General features: G+C 37.4%; 1 protein-coding gene and 1 long non-coding RNA gene across 6 annotated transcripts in view; both read left to right on the plus strand.

The window, feature by feature from the left end:
- The window catches only part of NELL1 (neural EGFL like 1), a 324,035-nt gene extending 303,751 nt beyond the window's left edge, over positions 1-20,284 (plus strand). For 2 of the 5 annotated variants that reach the window (XM_086894121.1, XM_086894123.1), the window contains 5 exons: positions 460-600; positions 9,195-9,388; positions 15,088-15,264; positions 16,911-17,135; positions 18,371-20,284. In XM_086894121.1, the coding sequence (XP_086750247.1) occupies positions 460-600; positions 9,195-9,388; positions 15,088-15,264; positions 16,911-17,135; positions 18,371-18,421 (788 nt within the window). In that variant the 3' untranslated portion in view covers positions 18,422-20,284. The remainder of the gene's footprint in view (positions 1-459; positions 601-9,194; positions 9,389-15,087; positions 15,265-16,910; positions 17,136-18,370) is intronic. The other 3 variants (XM_086894124.1, XM_086894125.1, XM_086894122.1) reach the window with 2 other exon arrangements.
- Positions 20,285-20,344: 60 nt separating this feature from the next.
- LOC147652439 (uncharacterized) lies at positions 20,345-20,689 on the plus strand. The gene is made up of 2 exons (XR_015288349.1): positions 20,345-20,408; positions 20,541-20,689. It is a non-coding gene; the product is annotated as an uncharacterized LOC147652439 (long non-coding RNA).
- Positions 20,690-23,316: the final 2,627 nt, after the last annotated feature.

Raw genomic sequence — 23,316 nt, forward strand, 5'->3', positions numbered from 1 at the left:
TTTCCCAAGGTGTCCTGGCACATGCAGTTTGTAAAGCAGGAATATTGCTGAAACTGCCTTCTCAGTAGACAACCTGTTCTGCAATGCTTTAAATGCACAGACAAATGTAATTTCTAAGTTAAAAAAGCAAACAAAAATCCCCAACACAAACAAAAAAATCGAACAAGGAGCAATGTCTGCTTTGTGTTTTCAAATTATGGTGTAAAAGAATGTCTTGTCTGTAACGGATTACATGATGTATTATTGTTATTTTTATTGTTGTTATGTGAGTCATGCTTTAAATGTCTGTTGTTTGGAACTGTAATAAACCTTGATCCATTTATTTATTTATTTATTTTCCATTTAATTTTAATCTTAAAAAAAACTCCTAACCAATAAGATTTTTTAAAAAACAAACCTACAGTATTGGTGTCAAAGGAAATTAATTTCCTGGCTGGCTTGTGTTTTTCTCTGAGGCAGATATTGATGAGTGTGCAGAGGGGATCATTGAGTGTCACAACCATTCACGCTGTGTTAACCTCCCAGGGTGGTACCACTGTGAGTGCAGAAGCGGTTTCCATGACAATGGAAGCTATTCTCCTTCCGGGGAGTCCTGTGTTGGTAAGCAATGATCAGTAGAGCCTTTTTTTACCCTCCTTGTGCATGGTGTTTTCAAGTGACTGTTGAGTTCCTGAGCAGTGGCTGTGTCTCAGGCCAGGAATGGGATGTACTGAGGATGTCTCTCTGTCCACGTCCCCAGCCATGCAGGGTGCTGGGCCTGGCACCTCACGGTCATGAGGGGTTCCCACAGGAGGGAGATCTGAAGCATGACCTACTGCACTGCTCCATTTATCAGAGCAAGTGGTTGTAAAACCTGAAGAGAAAGTGGGCTTGCTGGGGAGCCTAATTGGCCACAGAAGGGGAAGAGGTTGTCTTCCAATTTCAGGTTTCAACAGAGTGATAGAAGAACATATCTGTGGTATGTGTGTGTTGCTTTAGTTTGCTTGTTTTCCATTTTTCAGCATCTTCATAATTTAATTTTTAGAATTGTGAAAATAACATCAAATTCTCTATGCACCATATTTGCAGAATAAAGTCCCAAGAGCAAGAAGAGAGAGGGACTTTTAATGGGTGCAAAGGAGTTTGTCAGTTGTTTCTATGGGAGGACAAAGGATGAGGCTTCATGAGGAGTTAATGCTGGCTCCTGCAGTCTGTGTACCCTCACTGGCTGTAAGACTCTGGTTCCACTACAGAAAGTAAGCAGCAATAAAACTATCATGCAGACGGTAATTCTGCCTTACCCCTGCCTTACCATTTTTTCCACATTTTCAGTTATTTACCTTATACAAAATTTCTATGTGGCATTTTATCAGGTGGGTTTAAAACTCTTTAGAAGGGATCCCATTTTAACTTCTGTAAAGATACAGATCGGCTGGCTCCTAGTGTTATGTCCTTTCTTTGGAATTTCAGTTACTTCATGTCTAGTCAGTTATTTGAGTTTTCTATAAAAGCTTTTCTTCTCCTTTTGTGATTTTTTTTTTATGTGGTAAATTTCATTTATCATGTCCATAACTTCAAAGGGTAGTCTCTATGATTTAAAGTCTACCATTAAAATAACAATTTGTAACAAAAATATATAAATATATACTTGTAAAAAAACATACCCATCTTTTATGAATTTTGGCTATTAGAAGTCCTTGGGATAAGATAGTATCATAATTTTAAACTGCAGAGGAATTATAATGATTTTCAAAGCAATATTTTGTGATTTTTCCAGCTTGATTATCTTTTTATACATTGTCCTAAGTTGATGGGGAGCTCAATAAAATCATAGCAGTGAACTTCTGCAGAGGGTGTCTGTGTAAAAAAATGGCAAAATTTACACCATTTCATGATTCCATAGATAAAATAGATGAAAGTCATGTAATTCTAAACAAATTCTCAGATGTTAAGAGTTTTCCTCTGGTTTATTTGAATGTTGTAAAATGAGTAATGAATGGAGAAATGTTGAAAATGCCTTCTTTATGAGAGGTCAAAGCAACATGACATAACCTGAAAAAGCCCTGAGGCAACTGGGGGTAAGAGGCATTTTTATAATTTCTGGTGATTACTTGTACCACTCTTATGGGGAGCCCCATCCCTCCTACCTCCTGTAGCTGATTTGGGAAGCAGAAGATCAAGAGCCAAGCTGATGTCAGAAGACAGATACATAGGCAAGACTGTGGAACCCCCAGGTAGGCAGTGCTGTTGGCAAGGTCAGTATTGCTTGCACTGAATCACTGTTAAAGGGTTGGGCACTGCGAAAAGAAGCCCCAAATGTTCTGTATTCTGATGGAGACTGGAGGAATGATTCTGTGAAAACACACTGCCCTCCTTTTGACCTGTACTGCATGCTGGAAGTTGGTGAGGTGAGGTGCTTATCTTGCCATATGCAAGTTGTAAACAGAATGTGAAATTAGTGGGGTTATTTTAATGAAATAGTTTCTCTGAACCATCTGCTGCAGAGTACCAGTGAGGAAGAGAAATAAACCAGTTTGCTTCACCAGTATAATGAAATATAATAATTAAAAATTAATTGGAAGATTCTGCTAACCCATACTGACAAATTTCAAACCATGATGCTTATTTTAAAATGCAATTAAGAATTGGGTAAAACAAGAGTGAGAGAACAGTGCACATTATAGATAATAAATCACATCACAGAGCTTGTTTGCATGATGGAGCATTTAGAGTCAGAACCTGTGTCTTTCACTCTCTTTCAGATAAAAGCGGGTTCATCTGCTTAGCAACAGTAATTTTTCCTGGTGTATTGTATACTGAATTTGTTTACATGTGGGTGGGTATGAGCAATTTTCTTTCAGTGTGTTTTGAAACCTTTCTTCGTCCTCCCTGAAGGACTTGAAGAACAATAAGTAGTCTAAAAATTTAAGTAAAATAAGATTAAACCCTTTCCTACAAAATAATAACAATAAATATTACTGCTAATAATAATAATAAAGAAAAGAAGATCACAAGACAGTGGGAAGGAGTACTCATCTCTGACAGATTGCCCAAAGCCCCAGGCAGCCAGTTGCTTTTGTTGGATACATTTATGTACATATTGGTTAACCCCTTTTCCTCCATTTTCATGTTGGTGTTATGGAGCCGAGTCATTGCTTGCACTATCTCTGCAGTGCTTACATTAATAAAAGTTTGCCTTAACATTAAGAAAAATAGCATCTATTTGAGAAGTGTGATACCTCAGTGCTTCTAAAAGCTGTATTCTCGTTGACAAAGAGAAAACAGTGAAATTTGTCACCTGGTGAGGGACAGTTGTGTAAATCAGCAGATGTGGCATGGAAGGTCATAATATTTCACCCGAGCTTGAATAATAAGGATGTGTAGCTTAGCCAGGCTCCTTCAAGTTTGGGAAAATTATTTATTGCTCAAAATATCAACCAAATACAGCTTTTATCAGGGATGTCAGCTTCATGTAGTGATGGTGAGCAGGCTCAAATTAAGAGAATGTAATTTGATTTCCCACAGTAGTGTTTTTATGAGCCTCTGGTCTTTCACAATGTGTTATTAAGAATATTGCTTGCAGACAAAAGACAGTTGCTGTACAAAGTTGCTACCAAAGTTTGCTTAGCAATTAAAACCTGTAGGCTACAGCTTCTGTGTTGTTTGTTTGGTTGGTTTTTTAAAAAATTTGTAATAGGAGCTTTGCTGAAATCTGAGGTAAAGAAACAATAATAGTTCAGAGAGAACAATGAGCTGTCATGTGATACAGTATTTGTGACTATCTACTGATAAAAAAAGCCCAAAGCAAATGATACGTTTCAATCTCCATCTCTAAGTGAGATGCTTCCAGTCTGTAGAGTGCTGCTCAGATCCTGGGGTGCAGACTTACTGATTCTATTTTTTTCATAATGATTTGTTTCTTGGTCCCTACACTGCAAACAGAATGAACAACAGCCAAGGCAGCAGTGCCTGTCAGGTTTTGTATATTTTTTATTTTTTTTTAAGAACCACTGCAAGTTTTGTAAGGAAGCTTAACATGGATCCTCCTTCCACCAAATCCCCATAGGATTCACCATTTATTTCAGCCTGAAAGCTAGTGTAGCTAGACTTCATTGCAGGATTAGAGTTTCTGGTTTGGGGAAATGAGAGCTGGAAAAAGGTAGGACTCAGGAGCTCATGAAAGAAGACTCCACAGGTATTAGTCCCCCACGAAAGCTGGATGCATCAGTGCTTGCAGGTCAAATCTGAATGGACTTTAAATCCATTCCTTTCATATATTCCATGGTATGCTACTGTGGTGGTCTATCTAGATTAGAAAGTAAAAGCAAAGGAAGTTAGATTTTGTTTATTTTTTCCCCTTTCTGTGTGACACAAAAAGGAAAACCCATCCTTTGAAAATCTTCCCATATACCTGAGAATTACTTTCCAATCTGTTGGTAGGGAAATGCTATGTAGGCAGAAAGGTTTCCATGTGGTATAGAGTATGCAAGCCCAACTAGAACCTGCTATTTTACAACTTTCTTCCATTCTGCTCATAGAATTTCTTAAAGTTTACAGTGTCAGAGTTGGTGTCAGTGGATTTCATCCCGTAAAATAAAGGTTATCTTAACTTTCCATCTAGTAAGTTCTAATTTTTCTATTCTAAAAGAAAATTGTGTTACATGCCTTCAAGGTAATTGTGTTTAGTCATTTCTATATTTTTAGAAAGCTTTAGTAAATTCTTTCTTCAGAATCTAATTTACTATGCACTGTTTTTAATAGACTGTTGTAATCTCTATAGAATGTAAGTACCATCATAAAATATTTTCTAGATAAAAATTATTCTATTTGGTGATACTTTTTCAAAGACAACTCCAAACTACTTTGATTCAGAAATAAGGCGAAAACCATTAAGTGACAAGTTGCCTGTGAAAAATTTTTTGTCAAAACAGTGTTTAGTTAACTTGTACATGCATTGGTTTGGAAGCCCAGCATATCTTTTTTGTATTAATAATATACTGTATTGGTTTAATGTACCATAACAGTTAAAATTAGCACATTAGTAGGGTTCTTTCTTCTGCAACAGCTTATCATGATAATACAGAGCACCACACTGCATGGCTTGCTTGCACACATTTATTAAGGTGCTATGGAAAAGTCTTACAATTAAAACCTGAATAGCCTTGAAAACTAAGAAATTAAGTAGCAAGGGATTGATTTAAAATTTCAGTGAAACCGAGTTAATGAACTTGTGTTGATATGTACAGTCATGCTTGTCTTCTACCTGATTCAAATGCAGTGGTCGTGGGACATCATAATATCTGAGGCAAATTACTTTTTATTACAGCCAAAAAATGATGGAAATTGCATCTCAGGGAATTATTTGCTTCCATTTTGATTGTGTTTCCTTGTCTGCCCACATTACTGAGCTATCCATGTACTTTGAGAGTATATTGGAGATGAGTACATCTTGGGTGGTTTGTTTTCTTCCTTCTTTCATTCACGAAATGTGACTGATTCCTGAAATGTGTATGGTCAGATACCTATGGTTGTGCATTTGTTTATAGAAGCACTGACTGGAGAGTTTGAAGAGTTAAGATCTTGATTAGTTGTGAGAGGGCTGACGTGCCTTGGCAGCAGTTCCTTTGCTGCTGGCTGTGTTGTTGACAGAAAATTGCATGAAGCTTTGCAGTACAAGCTAGTTTCTGCTCAATACGGGTGTTTCCACTATATCCCCACTTCTCCTTGAAAAGGAACTGTCTGGAGAGGGGAAGGAAAACTCTGCCACTTTTATTTAGGTTAATTAGTAGTTTTGCCACAGAGAACCTCAGTATAATGAATAAAATTGCAAAATCCTATTCCAGGTGTGAAAATAATTATTTCCATAGGTTGATAGGATACATGAAAGAATTAATCCCTCCAAACATAAAGACAGTTTTGTTCCTGTCCTTTATATATTAAGAATACAGACTCTCCTTGCTTTTTCCAGTGTTCTTCAAAGTTGCTTGATTTATAAATTAATATTTTATCTCCCTCCTGCTTTGTGTTATTATAATGGGAAATGGCATTTGTGTGCTGTGTTGCCTTTCCCATTCTTAAATATTCCAGTTTTGGGCCTGCATCTTCTGAGAACAGTTGTGGGAAAGCAAATGAAACCTGATGGAATGCAGCAAATTTGAGACAAGCAAGGATTTGAAAACTACAAAAATAAGCTAAATGCAAAAGTCTCATCATAGTTTTCATATTCACTAAATTATTGTTTTGGACAACTGAACTAGGATAATTTTTCAAGACCTAAGTTGACACATTGATTCCAGTTGCTAAAGAGAAATTTCACACTAAATACAAGTATTTTCTTTCATTCTTTGCATAGCCACCTATGTGCTGATCTTACACTGATATGGCCATTTGATCTTCATTAAAATGAAATACTTTCTGTACCTAACTGAGAGCTAATAATGTGGGAGCATTTGGCTGGGATTTTTTTTTTCTTTCCCACCCCCCCCCCCCCCAATCTGGTTAAAGGCTGAGAGAGTGACAGGGACAAAAACATGTTATGCTTGTAACATTTTTCCCTCACCTTGGGAACAATGTCTGTTTGTTCTGACTTTAGGAAGTGTAATCAATGCTGACAATAAAACTGCCAAAGGGATAATCTCAGAAAATTAGTTCTGTTAAAATTTCAACAGAAAATGAGTGTGGTGTCCACGCCTTTTATATCTGTTTAATGACTAAAACTGCTAAAAAATAAATGCCATATAAGAATAACAAAGTATTATTTGCATAAAGAACCAAAAAGCTGCGTAGCAATTAGGAATTTATGTTCATGCTTTGCTTGATTCTTGTCAAGAACCTCCCATTTACCAGTTCAGGCTGCTCTTAATGTTTATGTGTGCTAAATGGAGAAAAGCAGTAGAGGTACATAAACTGGGGGTTCTTCCCTTCTGCATACACATAGGAGATTAAGTTGCTTTGTGTGAACGTGTCTGTACTACTGAGAACATGAATAATGTTAGTTTCTATAATTGCTAACATCTGGCTTTCCATAAATCTGTTAAATTACATGGAAACAGAATTAGATTTCAGTGTCATAAGTAAAGCAATTAAATGCAACTTTGTAGGCAATATGGCTTTATATTCATCTATGAATACCTTTGTTTTGAACTGTGAAAGCTACCTTTTAAATCTGCACTTTTATTCTACTACATCCTATACTGATTATAGTCAAGGAGCTCTTAATGGGATAGGGAAGACAATATTGATGATGCTTGTTGAAACTATCAAAGGCAAAGTGAATGCTTCATTTATACCTTTGTTTTCAACAAAAAATACAAGTTGAAGTCTATTGAAAGGAAAATGGGATATCTTTAAGAACTTTTTAAGTTTTACAGTAGCTATTTGGGTATAATTCATTTGATACCAGTCTGTTCTCTTCATGTCAGTCTTCATACTTTTTACTTCCTGCAGCACTCTAGCACTTGTTAAACAATGAACTGCAAGTTTTAATTTCTCTTAGTGCTGTACTTTTTTCACCACCATGAGTGAATATTTTAAGTACTCAGTTATAGCTAAGTTGTGCTTTAGAGGAATAATGTTCTTTTCTGGCAACTAAGATTTTCAGGACAGCAAAATGCACCATTTTTAGGCAAGTCTGGATGATGAGCAATTGAATCATGCTGTCAGGCCACTGGGGACATTTCTTGCCAAGGACTGGCCCACAGGTTAACCCAGGAGTGAAACCCTGTGAAGGCAGTGAAATTGCCTCCACTTTCCCTTTGGGTCTATAAGCACAACAAGGAACAGTCATTTTCTGGCAGCCAAAGTTTTGACTCAGTTGTGCAGACTGATTTTTGCATTTAATCAAATCCAACTGCATGACCATATTTCCACTTGTTCCTGGAATATTTATGAATTGAAATCAGGAATTGCATTATCCTAACCAGACTGAATGTAGTGATTTGATTTTTATAAAGAGTTTCCATCAGCAGAAGAAGAGTATTCTTGTTCTTTTTAAGATAGGACATTTTGAGGTGATGACTCTTGGACCTGTGGCACTTATCCAAAAAGTAAGGCCACTGGACATCACATCCCACCTAAATTAGACTTTAGGTAACTTTTGTCTGTAAATTCTCTTGACCTTGTTGGTTTAGAGAGAAGTTAAAAGTACTGTTGGGTGATACTGAACAGTTAAAATTTCACCCTAGCAATAAGGTAATTTCAAATTATAAGTATGGTGGTTCTTCCTTGTAATTTCTGAATTCATCTAATACTGTTCTGGAACTATCATGACAGAAACCATCACATGCTTCTAAAGGATTTTCTTTTCTACCCTTCCTTCCACTGTTGATTACAGTTTTCCTTGTTCATGTTGGAACAAAAAAGACCCACCAGTTTACCTGTATTTCAGCTGGACAGTTTGTCAATATATTAAGAAAAGCCCAAAGTTATTTTCTGAAAAAAATGCCAATTTTTAATAATGTGCTTAAAAATATAATAGCTTTCATTGCAAGAAAAAGAGCACTGCATGAAGTCCCTAGATAAATTCATATTGCATAATTATATTTTACCCTTCAAAAGCAAATTAATTGGGATATTGTGATTGGCTTTTCTCTGGTGTATAATGATTTTCTATTCTCACCTATTCTTCGTGTCACTGCAAAGTCATACTGCATAGCTTTAAGAATTTTCTTTGTGTATCAGGTGCTTTGAGTTATTATTATTTCCTTTTTTTTCTTTTTCTGATTCACTTTTACCTTCCAGCAATGGGAAAAGGATGCAACTGACTGATTTTATTTTGGGGAAAGTTACTTCTACTAAGAAATTATGAAGAATAATGCACTTCTATTTTGATGTAAAACCCAGAAAGAGAGTGGTCTAGTTAACAGAAAGCTACTCTGCTTGTTAGTTTCCAGTCACTGCGAAATGAGTATGCACCCTTATCTGAAGGTTCAAGTTAGTCACTCATATATGGTTCCACTCAGGTACCTCAGACTCAGCATTTGCAATTCAGCCTGATGGAGATAGTTTAAGAATTCTTTGTAGAATCAAAATAAATTCTAAAGAATAACCTAAAAACCATCAGTGCTTAAAGTCTACCAAGTAAATATGGACGATATAGAAAGGAATGCATCCTCATCCACCAGCAAGGCAGAATAAACAATAATTTCTTAATGCAGAAATAAAACTTGCCTCATGAAAAATGTGCCCAAATCTTTTATAAATCTTCTGTTTTTCAGATATCGATGAGTGTGCCTTAAAGATCCACACCTGTTGGAATGATTCAGCCTGTGTGAACCTGGCAGGAGGGTTTGACTGCCTTTGTCCATCTGGGCCATCTTGCACTGGAGATTGTCCCCATGAAGGTGGCTTCAAGCGGAACGGGCAGGTGTGGACCCTGAGAGAGGATAGATGCTCCGTTTGTTCCTGCAAGGTGAGATTCTGCTGGCCTGGAGTTCAGGAGTCCTTTAATTCTCTGGGCTCATGTGAGAAACCCAATATTGCAGTGCCACTGTTGCTGGCAAAAATATTAGCTTAAGCCCAAGGCACTGAGGCAAAAGGAAAGCTGCACTGTGTACACTGAAGCTGGGATGGAGATATTCTTCTGGGAAGGCATTTATTTTCTTAATTTGCACAATCACGCACATAACTGAATAATGGCTAACCCTGCTGAATTTCTACCATGTCACCCTGTGGGCCAGAGTGTGCCTTGAAGAGGGTCTTGCATTACCCTTTAACGCAATGTGCAGGTTCCAACGCAGTGGAAATGCTGAAAACTGATTTTAATTTCTCTTTCATATGAATGTGCATCTCTCAGCACTGTAGTCAGCCCACTTCCTGTTGGCTGTGTTTTCCTTTGCTTGGAAAGGAATTGAATTAACTGCGGAGAAGAAGGGTCTGAGCAGGTGTCAAAGGTCAGAAGAGAACAACATGTCACCCTGAAAATCAGACCTTTCAATATTGCTTTCATAATTTCTAGCCACTTTCCCAGGAAAGTAACTATAAACATAGGTGTTTATACATTCCATTAAAGATATGCCTTTTAATGGACGTCTCTCACAACCAGTGTGGTTGGGAAGGTGGTAATGTGACTATCCAATCCCTGGTTGTCATCGAAAACATATAAATACTGAAAGAACAAATAAACTTCTCTTCTTTTTTCACCACACTTCGAGCTGCTTTCAAGTAAATAATTTTGTGTCTGACAGTAACAGCAACAGGTAGTTAATTTCCTCAAAGTGAATAAAGGTGAAGGCCAGCTTTTTCCTTAGCTTTTTTCTTGGTTGTATTGGTGGGTCTCCCACTTGAGCAGTGAAGCTCTCTCTGCTTATTTGGAGAATCCAGGTCTGGTATCAGTGGATGTACCTTAAATAGTTAACATTTAGATCAGGGTGGGGACTTTTTGTTGTGTGTTTGTCCTGGGCTGACTTATGATGCTGGTATCCCCAATCGCCTGTTCAGTTTATGTTACATATTAAGTTCTACACCTTTAAGATTGGTTCCAAGAGTGAAGTGGGGGGAAGAATAAGTGTGCAGTTTGTTTGCAGAAACTGCACTCACTCCCCTGCATGTTTCTCTGGACTGTGTCTGCAGCACAGACAGACAGTGGGACAGAGCTCTCCTTTGTCTTCAGTTAGTTTTTAGCTAGCTGAAGCAGAGAAGTTCCCCGGACTGTATTTTTTTCCTTTTTCCTTGAACCTGTTCAAACCTGCTTTGGACTGAAAACCCAGACAAACACTGTGGCCCACCAGGGCCTCTGCCTTGGCACTTTCCAGCACCAGAGGGACTGATAAGAACCTGAGAGAGATGTGCTACACTCCATGAAAATTACTTTTTTGGATTTGCCATCTCATCGAACAGCAAGAGGCTTTATTGTTCAAAAATATTCAATTTCTGTTAAAGAAACAGTTTTTTCCACTTTTTTCCAAAGAAATCTTTTTCTCAAACCAGTTGGAGGAGGGGCTTGAATTTGCTTTCTGGTGGGACCCCATTTGGAGGTTTTCTCCCAAATTTGCCCTATACCAGGACAGTATTTTTATTTGGGTTTTTTCCCCCCTGGAAATTACCTTTTTTTTTTCTTTATATGGTAACTGAGTTAGAATATTTGGCTCTGCTTTTCTGATTTTCACTAGTTAACAGAGGAATGCTGTCTTTGAAATTAGAAGAATTTTAGAAACACAGTAATCTGAGAAGGTGTTGGTCTTTTATGGTCACTTTGACCTGATTTGTTCATAGTATGGATAAAGTTGTCCAAAGGCACAGCAGAGAACTATAGGCCCATATATGAGTTCAGGTAAAATTGGGTTTTGGCCTCTGCGAGAAGCTGAAGTTGACCATGGGAATTGGCCTGTCAGTCTCCATATCTCAATGCTTGGGAGCCAGAGAAGCATGAGAGGGTTTGAATGGGAGCAAAGGGAAAGAGGTATTTTGAAGTTGCAAAGAAGCTGAAAGTCTCATCCTTTCTGTTTTGCTGTGGTGTAGCAGAAGGGAAAATGAAGATGTAAGAGTGAATACAACCTAAAAAGTACACTGCTGGTTTGGGCTCAGTAGGGAATATGTTCTTGTTAGTTGCTATATTTTTTACTTTAAGTAGCCTCAAGCTCCCTAAAACTCCTCCTTTCAGAAGCTGAAGTGTACAATTTTACTGAATATATATCAAGCTTTTATTGTAATCTTGCAGAATGGGAAATCTTATGAAAGGATTTCCAGTCAATAGAATAAGCAGTTTTATACATGTGAAGACATCTGGTCTGCCTTTGTATAATTATTAGTATTCACGTTTTAGATTGCTTGCAATTTATTTGCCATTTCTCATTGCATGTATTTCTTATGTTGAATATTCTTACTAGTATATGAAAATACAGAAATTATTAACTAGTACATAGTTTCAACTGAGCCTGACATTGTTGTTATGACTCTTACTATGTGTCTTCCTCGCTTCACTTTTTCCCTCTGTGATTTAACATTTGCATTTAATTCCATTCCAGTAGCTGCCTGTTTCAACACCAAATTCTTGTCTATAGAACAGGGAATATAGGAAGAGCTCCTTACATATCACGTCTCAGGCAAAATGTGAAGTCTTCACTCATTGTTTAATGAAATACATTTTTATACATCCTGATAGCTTCCAATACACCAGACTACTTCTCAAATCTCTCCCTTTCATGCAGTTCCATGGAGAACTGGCCCTGCTTGATCTTTTGCAGTCTGCTCAGTTTGCAGTGGGGAAAAGAGCAGAATGTAACTAAACCATTCTTTATACTACTTACTCAAACTTCGCAATGATTCTACTTACTTGTTTTATCCAGGAGGCAAATCAGCTTTTCAGTTTTGAAATAAAACTGTCTTTTCTTTTGCTATAATTATTCTGTCAAAGGACAGGTGGCTATATTTTATGCACTGGCTGAAACACATAGTTACCATCTTTAAATTTTTTTTACTTACAATCTGGTGCAAAAGAAATTAAATATATGAACCTTACTTATTGAACTTCAAAGCTATTTGTGAAGAAGAATGCTGTGGAATATAGGAAATTATATCACTTCATTTATATAATGAAGCAAAGTGTCATTATTGAAGCACAGGCTATTTCAGTGTTTCACTGGACCTAGTGTCTTCAAACCATTCTTGTTCATCTAAATGTACATAAAGTTTACAAAATCATCAGTTCTCAAAACTATAAATTAACATTGTTCCTTAAGTATATTTGACATGTCTTGTATAAGCTTCTTTCTGAACTGTTGTGGATTTAATATGCCATCAGATTTAAGGCTGGTAGAATTTGGAGCAGGAAGCTATTGTGCTCTCATGAAATAAGCCAAGCCTGGCTGTGCAGTCTGGCTATGTCTGGGCTTTCGAGTTTGTCATCTGGTTAAGACAACCTTCCCTTCCCTGTATTAAAAAGGCCTGGGAGATACATGCAGCACTGGGAGCAGGAGGATCTGCCAAGCTGATGTGTGTTCCTGAGGATGAGAACCATTTGGTGGTTTGGTTTTTGCACGGTCTGATTTTTTTCCAAACTGGCTTTGGGGCTCTGTGAAAACAGCAATTCTCTTGTGTGTCAGTTTTTTCTTTGATGAGAACAATTTTATGTTCATACCTCTGATGCTTTTGAAGAATGTAGAACTGATTCAGTGAGGAAAGTGGGAAGGAAGAGGTAGTAATAAGATGCTATATGTTATTACTCACCTAAAGAAAATAAAGTTTTCTATATATATTTCTCAATTTTCTATGTATTTCTCAGGGCTACTGCTGAGCTGCAAAGATGCACATGAGATAGTGTAGCTTATGAGGCTTATGAGGCACAAAACACAGATGCTTCGAGACAATACAGAGTAGCAGTGTATTATGATTACCAAAAATTCTCTGGTAAAATCATCAGGTCTTTTCAATGTTCTGAAATGTGGAAAGAAAAAGCAGCAAAGAACATGCTCATAGAATTACCGGTAGTGTCACCAGCCAAAAGGGGGATTTTGAAAACTGATCTTGAAAGCTTAGAAAGTGAATTGCATTTAAGCAGATGGGCTGTTGTTAGACATTTTTAATCAGCACAGAAGAGGAGAGAGACTGCCATGGCTGAGTTTCCCTGGATTCCTGTCACAGCCCTACATGCCTGGAGCTGGTCATCCTGACAGAGCTGCTGGGCTAAGCTGGCTTTTAATGTGCAGCTGGACCTGGCCAAACTCATGGCTAAGGAAATGGGCTGCTACCATTCTTCCTTGTGATTTACTCAGACTTCTGAGAAAGGAGATAAAGTTTGTTTATCCTCCTCCCACAGCTAAAGTGGCAATCTAGCCACTAGTACAAAATACTTACCTGAGTTTGATACAACATTGAACAGAGCTTGTACAGTAATATATGGCCTGCAGTTGGCAAAAGCGGTTCAGATCCTTGTTAACCTGGCATTTTTCTACTTTCTCATAATTCTGTGTTGTCTTCAGCTTTGCTTGTTAAGCATAAGAAATAATGATAATTATTTTTACAAGGAATACTCTAATCCATTCAAAACTATGATGAAATGCAGCAGTGACACTGAACTGATCTGGCATTGTGATTCCCTGATGCTGCTTTTGTACATGTTGCATTGTGGACAAGATTGGCTTTGCTTTAAAACAGGAACCAAACCCTGGTTCCTACATCAGATCATAAGCAGTCATCTCCCCTGCTACAAGCTGAGCAACCTGCTTTAGTGGAAGGTGTCTCTGCCTATGGCAGGGGGGTTAGAAAAATATGAGCTTTAGTGTTCCTTCCAACCCAAACCATTCTGTGATCCTCTGCTGTGCTTCTGGCTTCTTTGCCTGCCTGTGGAAAAGACATCCTGGGCTTCACTCACTCTTACTAGAAATAAATTTTTTCAAGCATCAGAGGAAATAAATTCCCTTTCATTGAAAGGTTTTCCTATATGTGGTGGCAATGAAATTCTCTTCCTTACATCAGATAATAGACTCAAAACAAAGTTCCCATGAGGCTAGTAAAAACTGCAATGAAATGAATAGAGTTGCTTTAGGAGTTGCATAGTTATGATCCAAAGCAGAATATAGCTTTATCCAGGCCCTCTGTAATACATACACTGAATTATAATGAATGATGATAAGTTCTTTTTATCGTTAAGCTGGTGTACTGTAGATCCAGATGTGGAACAGGCACAGAGGTCAGAATAAAGAACAGTTAGTACTACTGTGATTGTGCTATATTTTGCTCTGGTTAAGTTTAAGGGACCACCTTTATTCAACCTGTTCTCTTCACAGTGGTCCATTCAGTCAAAATAATGCTAAATAAATATTATATGTATTAGAGTGGCAATTGCTTGAACAGTTTGTTGATGTAACCAGTGAGATATGAAATTGCTTCACTGTATTTCATTGAGATACTAACTGCTTTTAAATTCTGTTGGCTAGAGACAGTAAAAGTGTTCTCAGATTCAGACAGAATTGGGTTCATGCACTGACAGAAACTCGGATAGTACTGGTATTCGTTGTATTATAACAGGCAAGATCCAGTCCTTATTGGCATGGAATACACTAAGAAATTAGTATTTCCTGATAAGCCAAATATATACCCTTTGATGTACACACCCTGTGACCTGACTCTCTGGCAGTTTGTGGTTGATGTCAGGTCAATGTGTCCTCACAGGATGGGAAGATTTTCTGCCGGAGAACAGCCTGTGACTGCAGGAACCCCAGCGCTGACCTCTTCTGCTGCCCGGAGTGTGACACTCGTGTCACCAGCCAGTGCCTCGACCAGACTGGGCACAAGCTTTACCGCAGCGGGGACAACTGGACCTACAGCTGCCAGCAGTGCCGCTGCCTGGTATGAGCAAAGCAGTTTGGATAGGAGTAAGAATAATAATGATTATGACTTTTAGCAAAACAGACTTGGAGGCAGGCTCATGGCTCTATCTTCACCTGCTTTTCAGATGGGGGGTGATGATGAAGCACTTATAGAGCCCCAGAGAACTGAAAGCTACACCATCAGTTTTTCCCTTACTGCTGAATAAATAGGTCTAATGAGAAAAATTGTAAGCTTGACTAAAGCTTGGAAACCTTGGCAGTTTAATAATTTTAGCATTAGTCTACTTTTGAGAACTTCTATAAGGTTGTCTGATCTTTTAATGACTTTTTAAAACCTTTTATGGAAGTGATGGAGTTGGTTGGAGAACTTTCTGTTTTTAATTACATCTGGTGGGCCTGTTTTGTCAAAAGGAACAATAAATTTATTTCTTGATGTATTTGAATTCTGCAAATCTGGAAACATGGGGTGCCAGTGCCACTGTATAAATTAGAAAAAAATTACCAAATAAGGATAAAAAAGACTGAAATTACTAGGAAAACATACAAAATAAAAAACACTTATTTTCTCATTAGACACTATAGATTATTCCCTTAAAGCTTTAGGTTTTCCATAGTTATACTAATTAGTATATCAATGAAGTTCATTAAAGTGATCAGTTTTACATTTATAGCTATCTGTATAACTATATATAAGTATATAATACTCTTTATATATGTTAATGATCAAGAGGTATCTGAGCATCAGGAAGGAAATTGCATTCAAAGTTAAGTCACTGTCATGAAGTAATTATCCATAATGCACAGAGTAAGTACTGAGGTTGTGGCTTGCAGTTTCTTGCCTAATTTTATGATTGGGAAAACATCCAGAGCTGTAAAACAGTGATGACATAAATCAGTGTTGTATTTTAGGTTCTGTACAGTGTGTGATATTCCCAGCATCTGAAGTATTTACTGAGCAGTATAGTGCAAGTTATTGAAGACCTTTCCAGGTTAAATTTAGACACACAGAGATATACCCTGCAGAAGTGACCTGATGTTTCTGTCTTCTCCATGTCTTTATCTATCAAACTGTTTCAAGGGGTTTTTTTCAAATAAAAGTAATAATAAAGTAAAAATAAATAAGTAATGGAATAAAATGAGTCAGTGGAACATAAATGGTATTGCTCTAACAGTAAAGTTGATATTGGCAGTTACTACTTAAATTGATGTTCAGTGCTTCTCCAACGTACAAACCTACATATATCTGCAGTGTTAATTTTCTATTTAAACCCTTGCTGTGATCCTGCAGAGATGTTTATGTGGCCAGGAGAAGAAAGAGTGCATGAATCTGCAAGGCAATCACAGCAAAAATTATAGTTTGTAGAAAATATAAGTACCCAGTGTTTAACCCTGCCTTCTTCTTCTTCTTACCAGAGAACTCAAGTTCTCCTGCTATGATGATGATAGTATTGTTTTGTCAGGAATCAACCAAATGATAATCTGCTACATTTAGGAAACTTCAGATCAGTATTCAAAGATGTATTTGTGTGATCAACCAAACTGAGGTCTGAACTATTCCGTTCATTGCAAATTTGGCAAAGCAACACTTTTCCATTCAAAAAGGTACAGAGTTTCTTGTTGGTTCATAAATGGCAAGTTCAGTGACATTTGCTTCAATATTTATAGGAAGGAGAGGTGGATTGTTGGCCTCTTCAGTGTCCAACCCTCAACTGCGAGTACACAGCCATCTCAGAAGGAGAGTGCTGTCCTCACTGTGTCAGTGACCCCTGCCTGGCTGACAGCATCACCTATGACATCAGGAAAACTTGTCCAGATGGCTATGGAATCACAAGGCTTAGTGGTGCAGTATGGACAATGGTGGGATCTCCTTGTACAACCTGCAAATGCAAGGTATGATGGGCCAGGTAGAATGGTCATGGAATATACCTGTTAAAACTGGGGTCTTTTTCTGCCCCTGGAGACTCACATTAAGATTTTGGGGAAGTAAATGAGACCAGAGGGGCTACAGAAAACCCATGTGTTTTCTATCTGGTAGAGAATAAGCAAAACAATTCTCTCCTTGTTGAAAATGTTGAGTACAAATATGTTAATATCCTAGTGCAACTTTAAGACATTCTCTTGAAGTGCCCTTCAGGCATTCTCAGTATGAGTCAAGGGTAACATTACAATAATTCCCTATTGTGGAAGTTCATGAAGATATGTATTGCAGAGCTAATAAGCTGAGGCAAAAACACTAATATAAAAGTTTCACCAGCAAGTACAAAAGTAAAAAGGCATTGCAGCTCTGAGATAAAGGCACTCCTACAATAGTGATGGGAAGGGAATGTCACAGGTTCTGTTCCCAGATCTCATCAAGACATGTTTAATCCAATGGCTGGCATGCAGGAGTGCAGTCTATTTCCCTTGCATTGTGCAGTGATGACCCCACTGTGCTAATATCAGAATTATGAAAATGTTGGTTTGGGTTATATAAAATATTCTTCTGTTTACTCTGGGAGAGAAAGCTATTGCCCCAGGGCTTTAAATTATTGAAGGTAGCTTTTCTGCCACTCTTCTGAGTTTTTTCTTCTGCAGATTTGTGATGGATTAAAAAAAAAAGAAAAGTAAAAAAAAGCTCATTTGGGATTTTAGTAGTTGCTGTACTTTTTTGTTACATAAGATAGCTTTATAAATGACTATATGTTAGAATAGAGATAGATAAGATACTTCACAATGGATTATATTTCAGAGCTGTATGTTGTTTATGTTGCCCCCATCCCCTCCATATCTGCCATGAACCAAGAATCTGAACTTTCTGCTAATTTCAGACAAGCAGAAAGCTTTCCTGCATGGATCACATCAAAATTCTCTCCATTAACTTTCTTGCATGAGAGAAAAATCTATTCCCACTGCAGTGCTGTATTTTATTATGGGGACCACATGCAGGTTTCAAGTTCCTGTGGTAGTTCAGGCCAAGTCAGTACTATTTGGCAAAGTTGGCCTCCTCAAAGAGACATTGTTGGGAGTAATGCCAATACCCTAGATGCTTGGGGGCAGGTATTTTTAGGTGGTAGATGTGCCAGGGATGCACCTGTCTCTGCATGCCACCAGCCCCTGTGACTTGTTCTTCTTGTTTGTCCATGCAGAATGGGAATGTCTGCTGCTCAGTGGATTTAGAGTGTCTCAACAATAACTGACTGGGTCAGACTGGACTGTGCCAAGGGAGGAAAACTGCTGGAGTTAACACCTGAAAGGAAGCTGTATGCATTGGCATTTTATGCAACAGACAATTACCAAAGTCTCCGAACAAGGAAGATGTTTGGGAGTTGCCTTTGGGACCTATCACTATGCTCATCCTTGCTAGCCTTGTCCAGGTGACTTCCAGTACAGTGCATAGAAATCAATGGTTGCTACAAGTTTCTTCAGTGTTGTAAATTAAACACCTTACCTGTCAAGAAATTTTCAGATATGTTTAAATTATTTCATGGGTAAATTAATGCTATATTTTTGTTTTAACTCATGTATTGACAACATTGATAGAATTCAGCTCTTATTGCTTTGAATTTAGATTTTACAAATAAGACAGCCTGTTGTGATTTTGTCCCATGATATCATATACTTGGTTCCAAGGTCCCTGTTAGATATATTTATGAAAATATGTATGTATGTACAGTCAGATTTCATAGTACTTATATTTCACAGCTGTCCAACATTTTAAAGCATTCAAAGGTATGGACAGAATGAAAGTAATCGAAATAAGACTGTCTTAAAGCTATAAAATTAAATGCCGTGAACTGAATGAAATGGCAGAATAAGCACTTTCTTCTTCAAACATGCAGAGCAGCAACAATACTTCTATAGTGAGAAATGGAACTAAAATCCTATCCCACTGCCAATTCAATACATATTCAAGAAAGAATTACCAGTCATTATCAGTATTCTGTTGAGTATAATTCCTCTGGATTAAACAGTGCTAAAGCAGTCAGAGACCCTTAAGATGATATAGTTTGGGTAGGTTAGAATTTGCTTGCATTTGTAGCAGCATTGATGAGTTCAGAATTTTGCCTCTTTTGTGTTTACAGTAATAATGATGTCTGTCATCCTCAGTCACTGCTGCCATACTGACAAAGGGCAGAGGTACCTGTTCCAGTGATATGCAGGACAGAGCACCTTAATGCTTGGTAACTTCCATTACCAACAGCTCAGAAACAGATTTTATCTTCTCATATTTTATGACATTCAAAAATACTTAAATTTACTGTGTTGCTGAGGACCTAAGTTTAGACAGGAATTTAAATCAAGACTCTTAGCCCTTTATGGAGGTCAGAACTTAGATTCTCTTCAGCTAATATGTATTTTTTTTAATGAGGCTAGAAAGTCTGTGGCATTAGAACAAGAATATATTTCTATGGCAATGCATCTACAGCTTAAATGCCACATTTTTAATGTCCTGTTGTGTTTTGTTCTGCTCATTTGTGTAGTTTTTTTGTTGTTGTTGTTTATTTAATTAAACACACTGAATATATGGAAAAGATTGCAGAAATAGATATAGTGGCTACAGTTCGGAAAATCTACATTTGTGAGTTTTTCTTAGTTTCATGCAGAAAATGTGAAACTGATTAATAAGAAAGAAGTGTGACTATACAGTGAAAATATTAGTTGTCTTTTAAATGAAGTACTATTATGTTTATAAGGGGATAGTGGCAAAGAATATAAAATTACTTTCAGACATTCAGATAACTTTATTCCAATTTTTTAAACAGGTTTTGTTTTAGTTAACAGCTTTGTGTGGTAAAGTTAAATTTATTTTCTTAAACGGCCCCATCATTTTCAGCTAATAATGTATTGACTCTATTTGCATTGCCCTTATGATTGTATAATAAGGGAGAGGGTTGTGTTTTATATGATACTCAAAGGCTGTTTGTAAATCATGTCAGCTCATTTTGTATATCATATTGTAAAACCCAATGGTAATTCAGTTGGATAAGATGTCCAGTGGGCTGAGATATGAAGGGGAATGATTTAAAATTTGTGGGCATCTAAATAAACTCCTGTGTACAGATTGCTTTCCCTGAGTTTTATTAGCAGGATTATAAAACACTGATCAATGTCCTTTCCAGCTTGAACTCATGATGTTGCAGAAAAGGAGAAAAAGTGTTTGCCCAGAGGTGTAGCATCAGAGTGGTAAGAAATATGTCATTTATACTCAGGCAGAATCATATATTCCAGTCTGTCATACTGAATTTCTGAAGCTCTGTAAATGGATTAAAGACAGTGCAGGCTCTGAAAATCATTCTTTTCCCTTCTACCTTGTAGTGAAGCCCTTTCCCAGGATGCCTTCTGGAAGCTCCAGACCTTTTAGGATCATATCATTTAGGACCACAGAAGTTCACACTTTTCCACTGCCGACCAATTTTCTTCCAGAGCTCAAATGCAAATTAATTCAGTAAAACCCTTTCAGTGCATTTTATACAGCATTACGTGTCATTATCTTCAGAGTGATACAGCTTGAATTGTTTACACAAAGTCAAACTATTGACACACACCTGTTTATGTTGCATTTTAAGCAGTTGTCCTGGCTGTGATGAACATTTCCTCATAAAGTAATTTGATCACTAGTAACATCACATGTACGTTCAGAATACTCAGAAGCCCCAGCCCCAGCTCAAAGAGAACATTATGGAGGAAAACTTAATTCCCTGTGTCCTCTGTGACCAAGTAAGAACTTCCAAAACTTCTTTCTTGATGAAATTCCCTATTCCCAATAAAGATATGGGCACTAAAATGAAAATGCTGAAAAAAAATAATGTTTTTTACAATAATTTAAGAAAATTCTCCTCTTTGCTTGTGAGATGGACACTGTGTCCGCTCAGGAGAATGTATATATGTTATATATACAGTAAATATTTGTATTGTAGTATTAACTTGAGGAGGACTACCATTAACTTCTGTGAAAGGAAACTTGCTGCTAGTTAAGACTTGGTCAAAGCTCTGGCTATAGACAATTGGAATTTTGTAACTGTTTCTATTTATTTATCCTCTGTAAGAGTATTTTCTCTGTAACCCTTCTGATGACAAAAGAAAGTAAATGACTGACAAACAGAAAATAAAAATTCCAGCTCTGGTAAAATGTCTTTGCCCTCCCCCTTTTGGTAAAAACCTCAGCCTAGGTTCTCTAAACCAGAACCTGGTGTTATGTCTTGCGAGAACAATGAATTCTCACCTCTGCTTCTGTGTGTTTGCAAACTCATCTCTGACTTAAAGCAAATGCAAATATTCCTTTGTAGGAATATTTTTTGTCCCTAGAGTCATGGACCACTCTGAGCCATGCTGGTCACTATGAAAGGCCAAAGTTGAATTACTCCCCACAAACAGTGAATAAAATCGGCCTAACTCACAGGAGTGTGCGTGAGATTTATTAGTGCCTTTGTGTTGCCTCAGAGACCCAAATAACAACTTGTCTTACAATAATATATCTTTCCCCAAGAGCTGTCAGTGAGTTTTCAGGTATAACTATGTACAAGATTTAATTAATAACATTTTTTCAATCAGATTGCAATGACAACCAAAATACCATCTTTTTTTAAATTTTTTTTCCTGTGACAGACTATGTTTTACAAAACAAAAGGTAAAATGTCAGGAGTGATTACACTAATGGCAGAGTAGATTTCAGCAGAATTAAATCATAACTCCTATGAGCAATATGGGAACGTCTCTCATCTAATGGTACTTACATAATCATCATTAATGAGGCGTTTTTAAAAGGGCCCCATGATACAATTTGATGTAAAATTTTAAGTGAGTGTTGTGATAAGACATAATTGTTTGAAGAACATATTCTGCCAGCAGGAAAATGTTCCTGCCAACAAGCTCCTCTTCTTCTTAAGGTACATCTTTGGAGCTCATTGAAATTTAAATTGGTCTAAGGAAGATTCATGGTAGTATCAATTAAAAAAAAAAAAAAAATTTAAAATATCCAGTCTGGGGTATCTAAATGCTTAATATCAAATTATTCTCTGGTAGAGGTTACTGGTAGAAGTCAGCAATAATTCTGATTCTGCTGTCATTGACCTCAGAGGTGTTACTGAGCTGCCAGTATTGCATGTAATCTGCAAATTACTTGCTTGTGCTAACAGGATAAATTTTTGATACTAGCTGCAAGTGGATAGTCCCCCATGCATAGGTTTAGGTGTATCTGAGAAGGATGTATATGAATAAGCTGATAAAAAGGGTCAAATTCAGGGTTTTTTTAAAGAAACCATGGTCACGAGGTTGACAACACATGGATATATGATGCCAAAAATTGTGCCCAGTGGAAAAAAAAAAAACACAAGCAAACAAACAAACCTAAAATAAGATTCCCAAAACCATGTTATCTGTCATTTAAGTTTTTTTACTTCAATTGTGCAGTTTGAGGGATTCACTAAATTCTGATGTGTGTTTTTCTGACTGGGAGCCAAATCTTTGCTTCAGCAGTGCCTTACACTTGCATTTTTTATTTCCTTAATCTGTACATGAGATTGTTTTGTTTGAGTGTTTTCACTGATATTGAGTGGTTTGAGGAAGTAACCCTTACTGTGTTCTCTTTGAGACAGAAGCAGCTGCAGCAGGATCTGGACTGATCCAGGCTTCTTTCTTATACGTGCGTCTACCCCCATGGGGAAAAACCCCTTTGGGAAAGGGGAAAGGGCCCAGAGTGACCTGGCCAGGGCACTGGTGTTCAGGTGGTTCAGTGGTTACAGCCACTGGTTCTGCAGGGCTGGGAACTTCCACAGTAGATATACAACCCCGTTGATGGTGGGGTTTGGTTGTCCTTCTCTCTTCTGTAATTTCTTTCAAATGATTCCTCATGTCATCCCTACACATTTACCTATCCCAAAGCTCTTTATTATTGAGTGCCTGGTGGTTATTCCTGTAGATACAGGAATAATGAATTTCTTTAGTGAAGAAAGGCTTAGAGGTTCTGCAGCAGATCACACCATCACTCAAACACAAAGCAGAGACAAGGTATTTTCATGAATTTAAACCAGAGCTGAAAAATCCTGTCTTCTAATAATGCAGTTGATTGATTGCTGTTTGATTAAATCTACTT

This window comes from Cyanistes caeruleus, chromosome 6 (assembly GCF_971803275.1).
Source record: "Cyanistes caeruleus chromosome 6, bCyaCae1.hap1.1, whole genome shotgun sequence".
NCBI lineage: Eukaryota > Metazoa > Chordata > Aves > Passeriformes > Paridae > Cyanistes > Cyanistes caeruleus.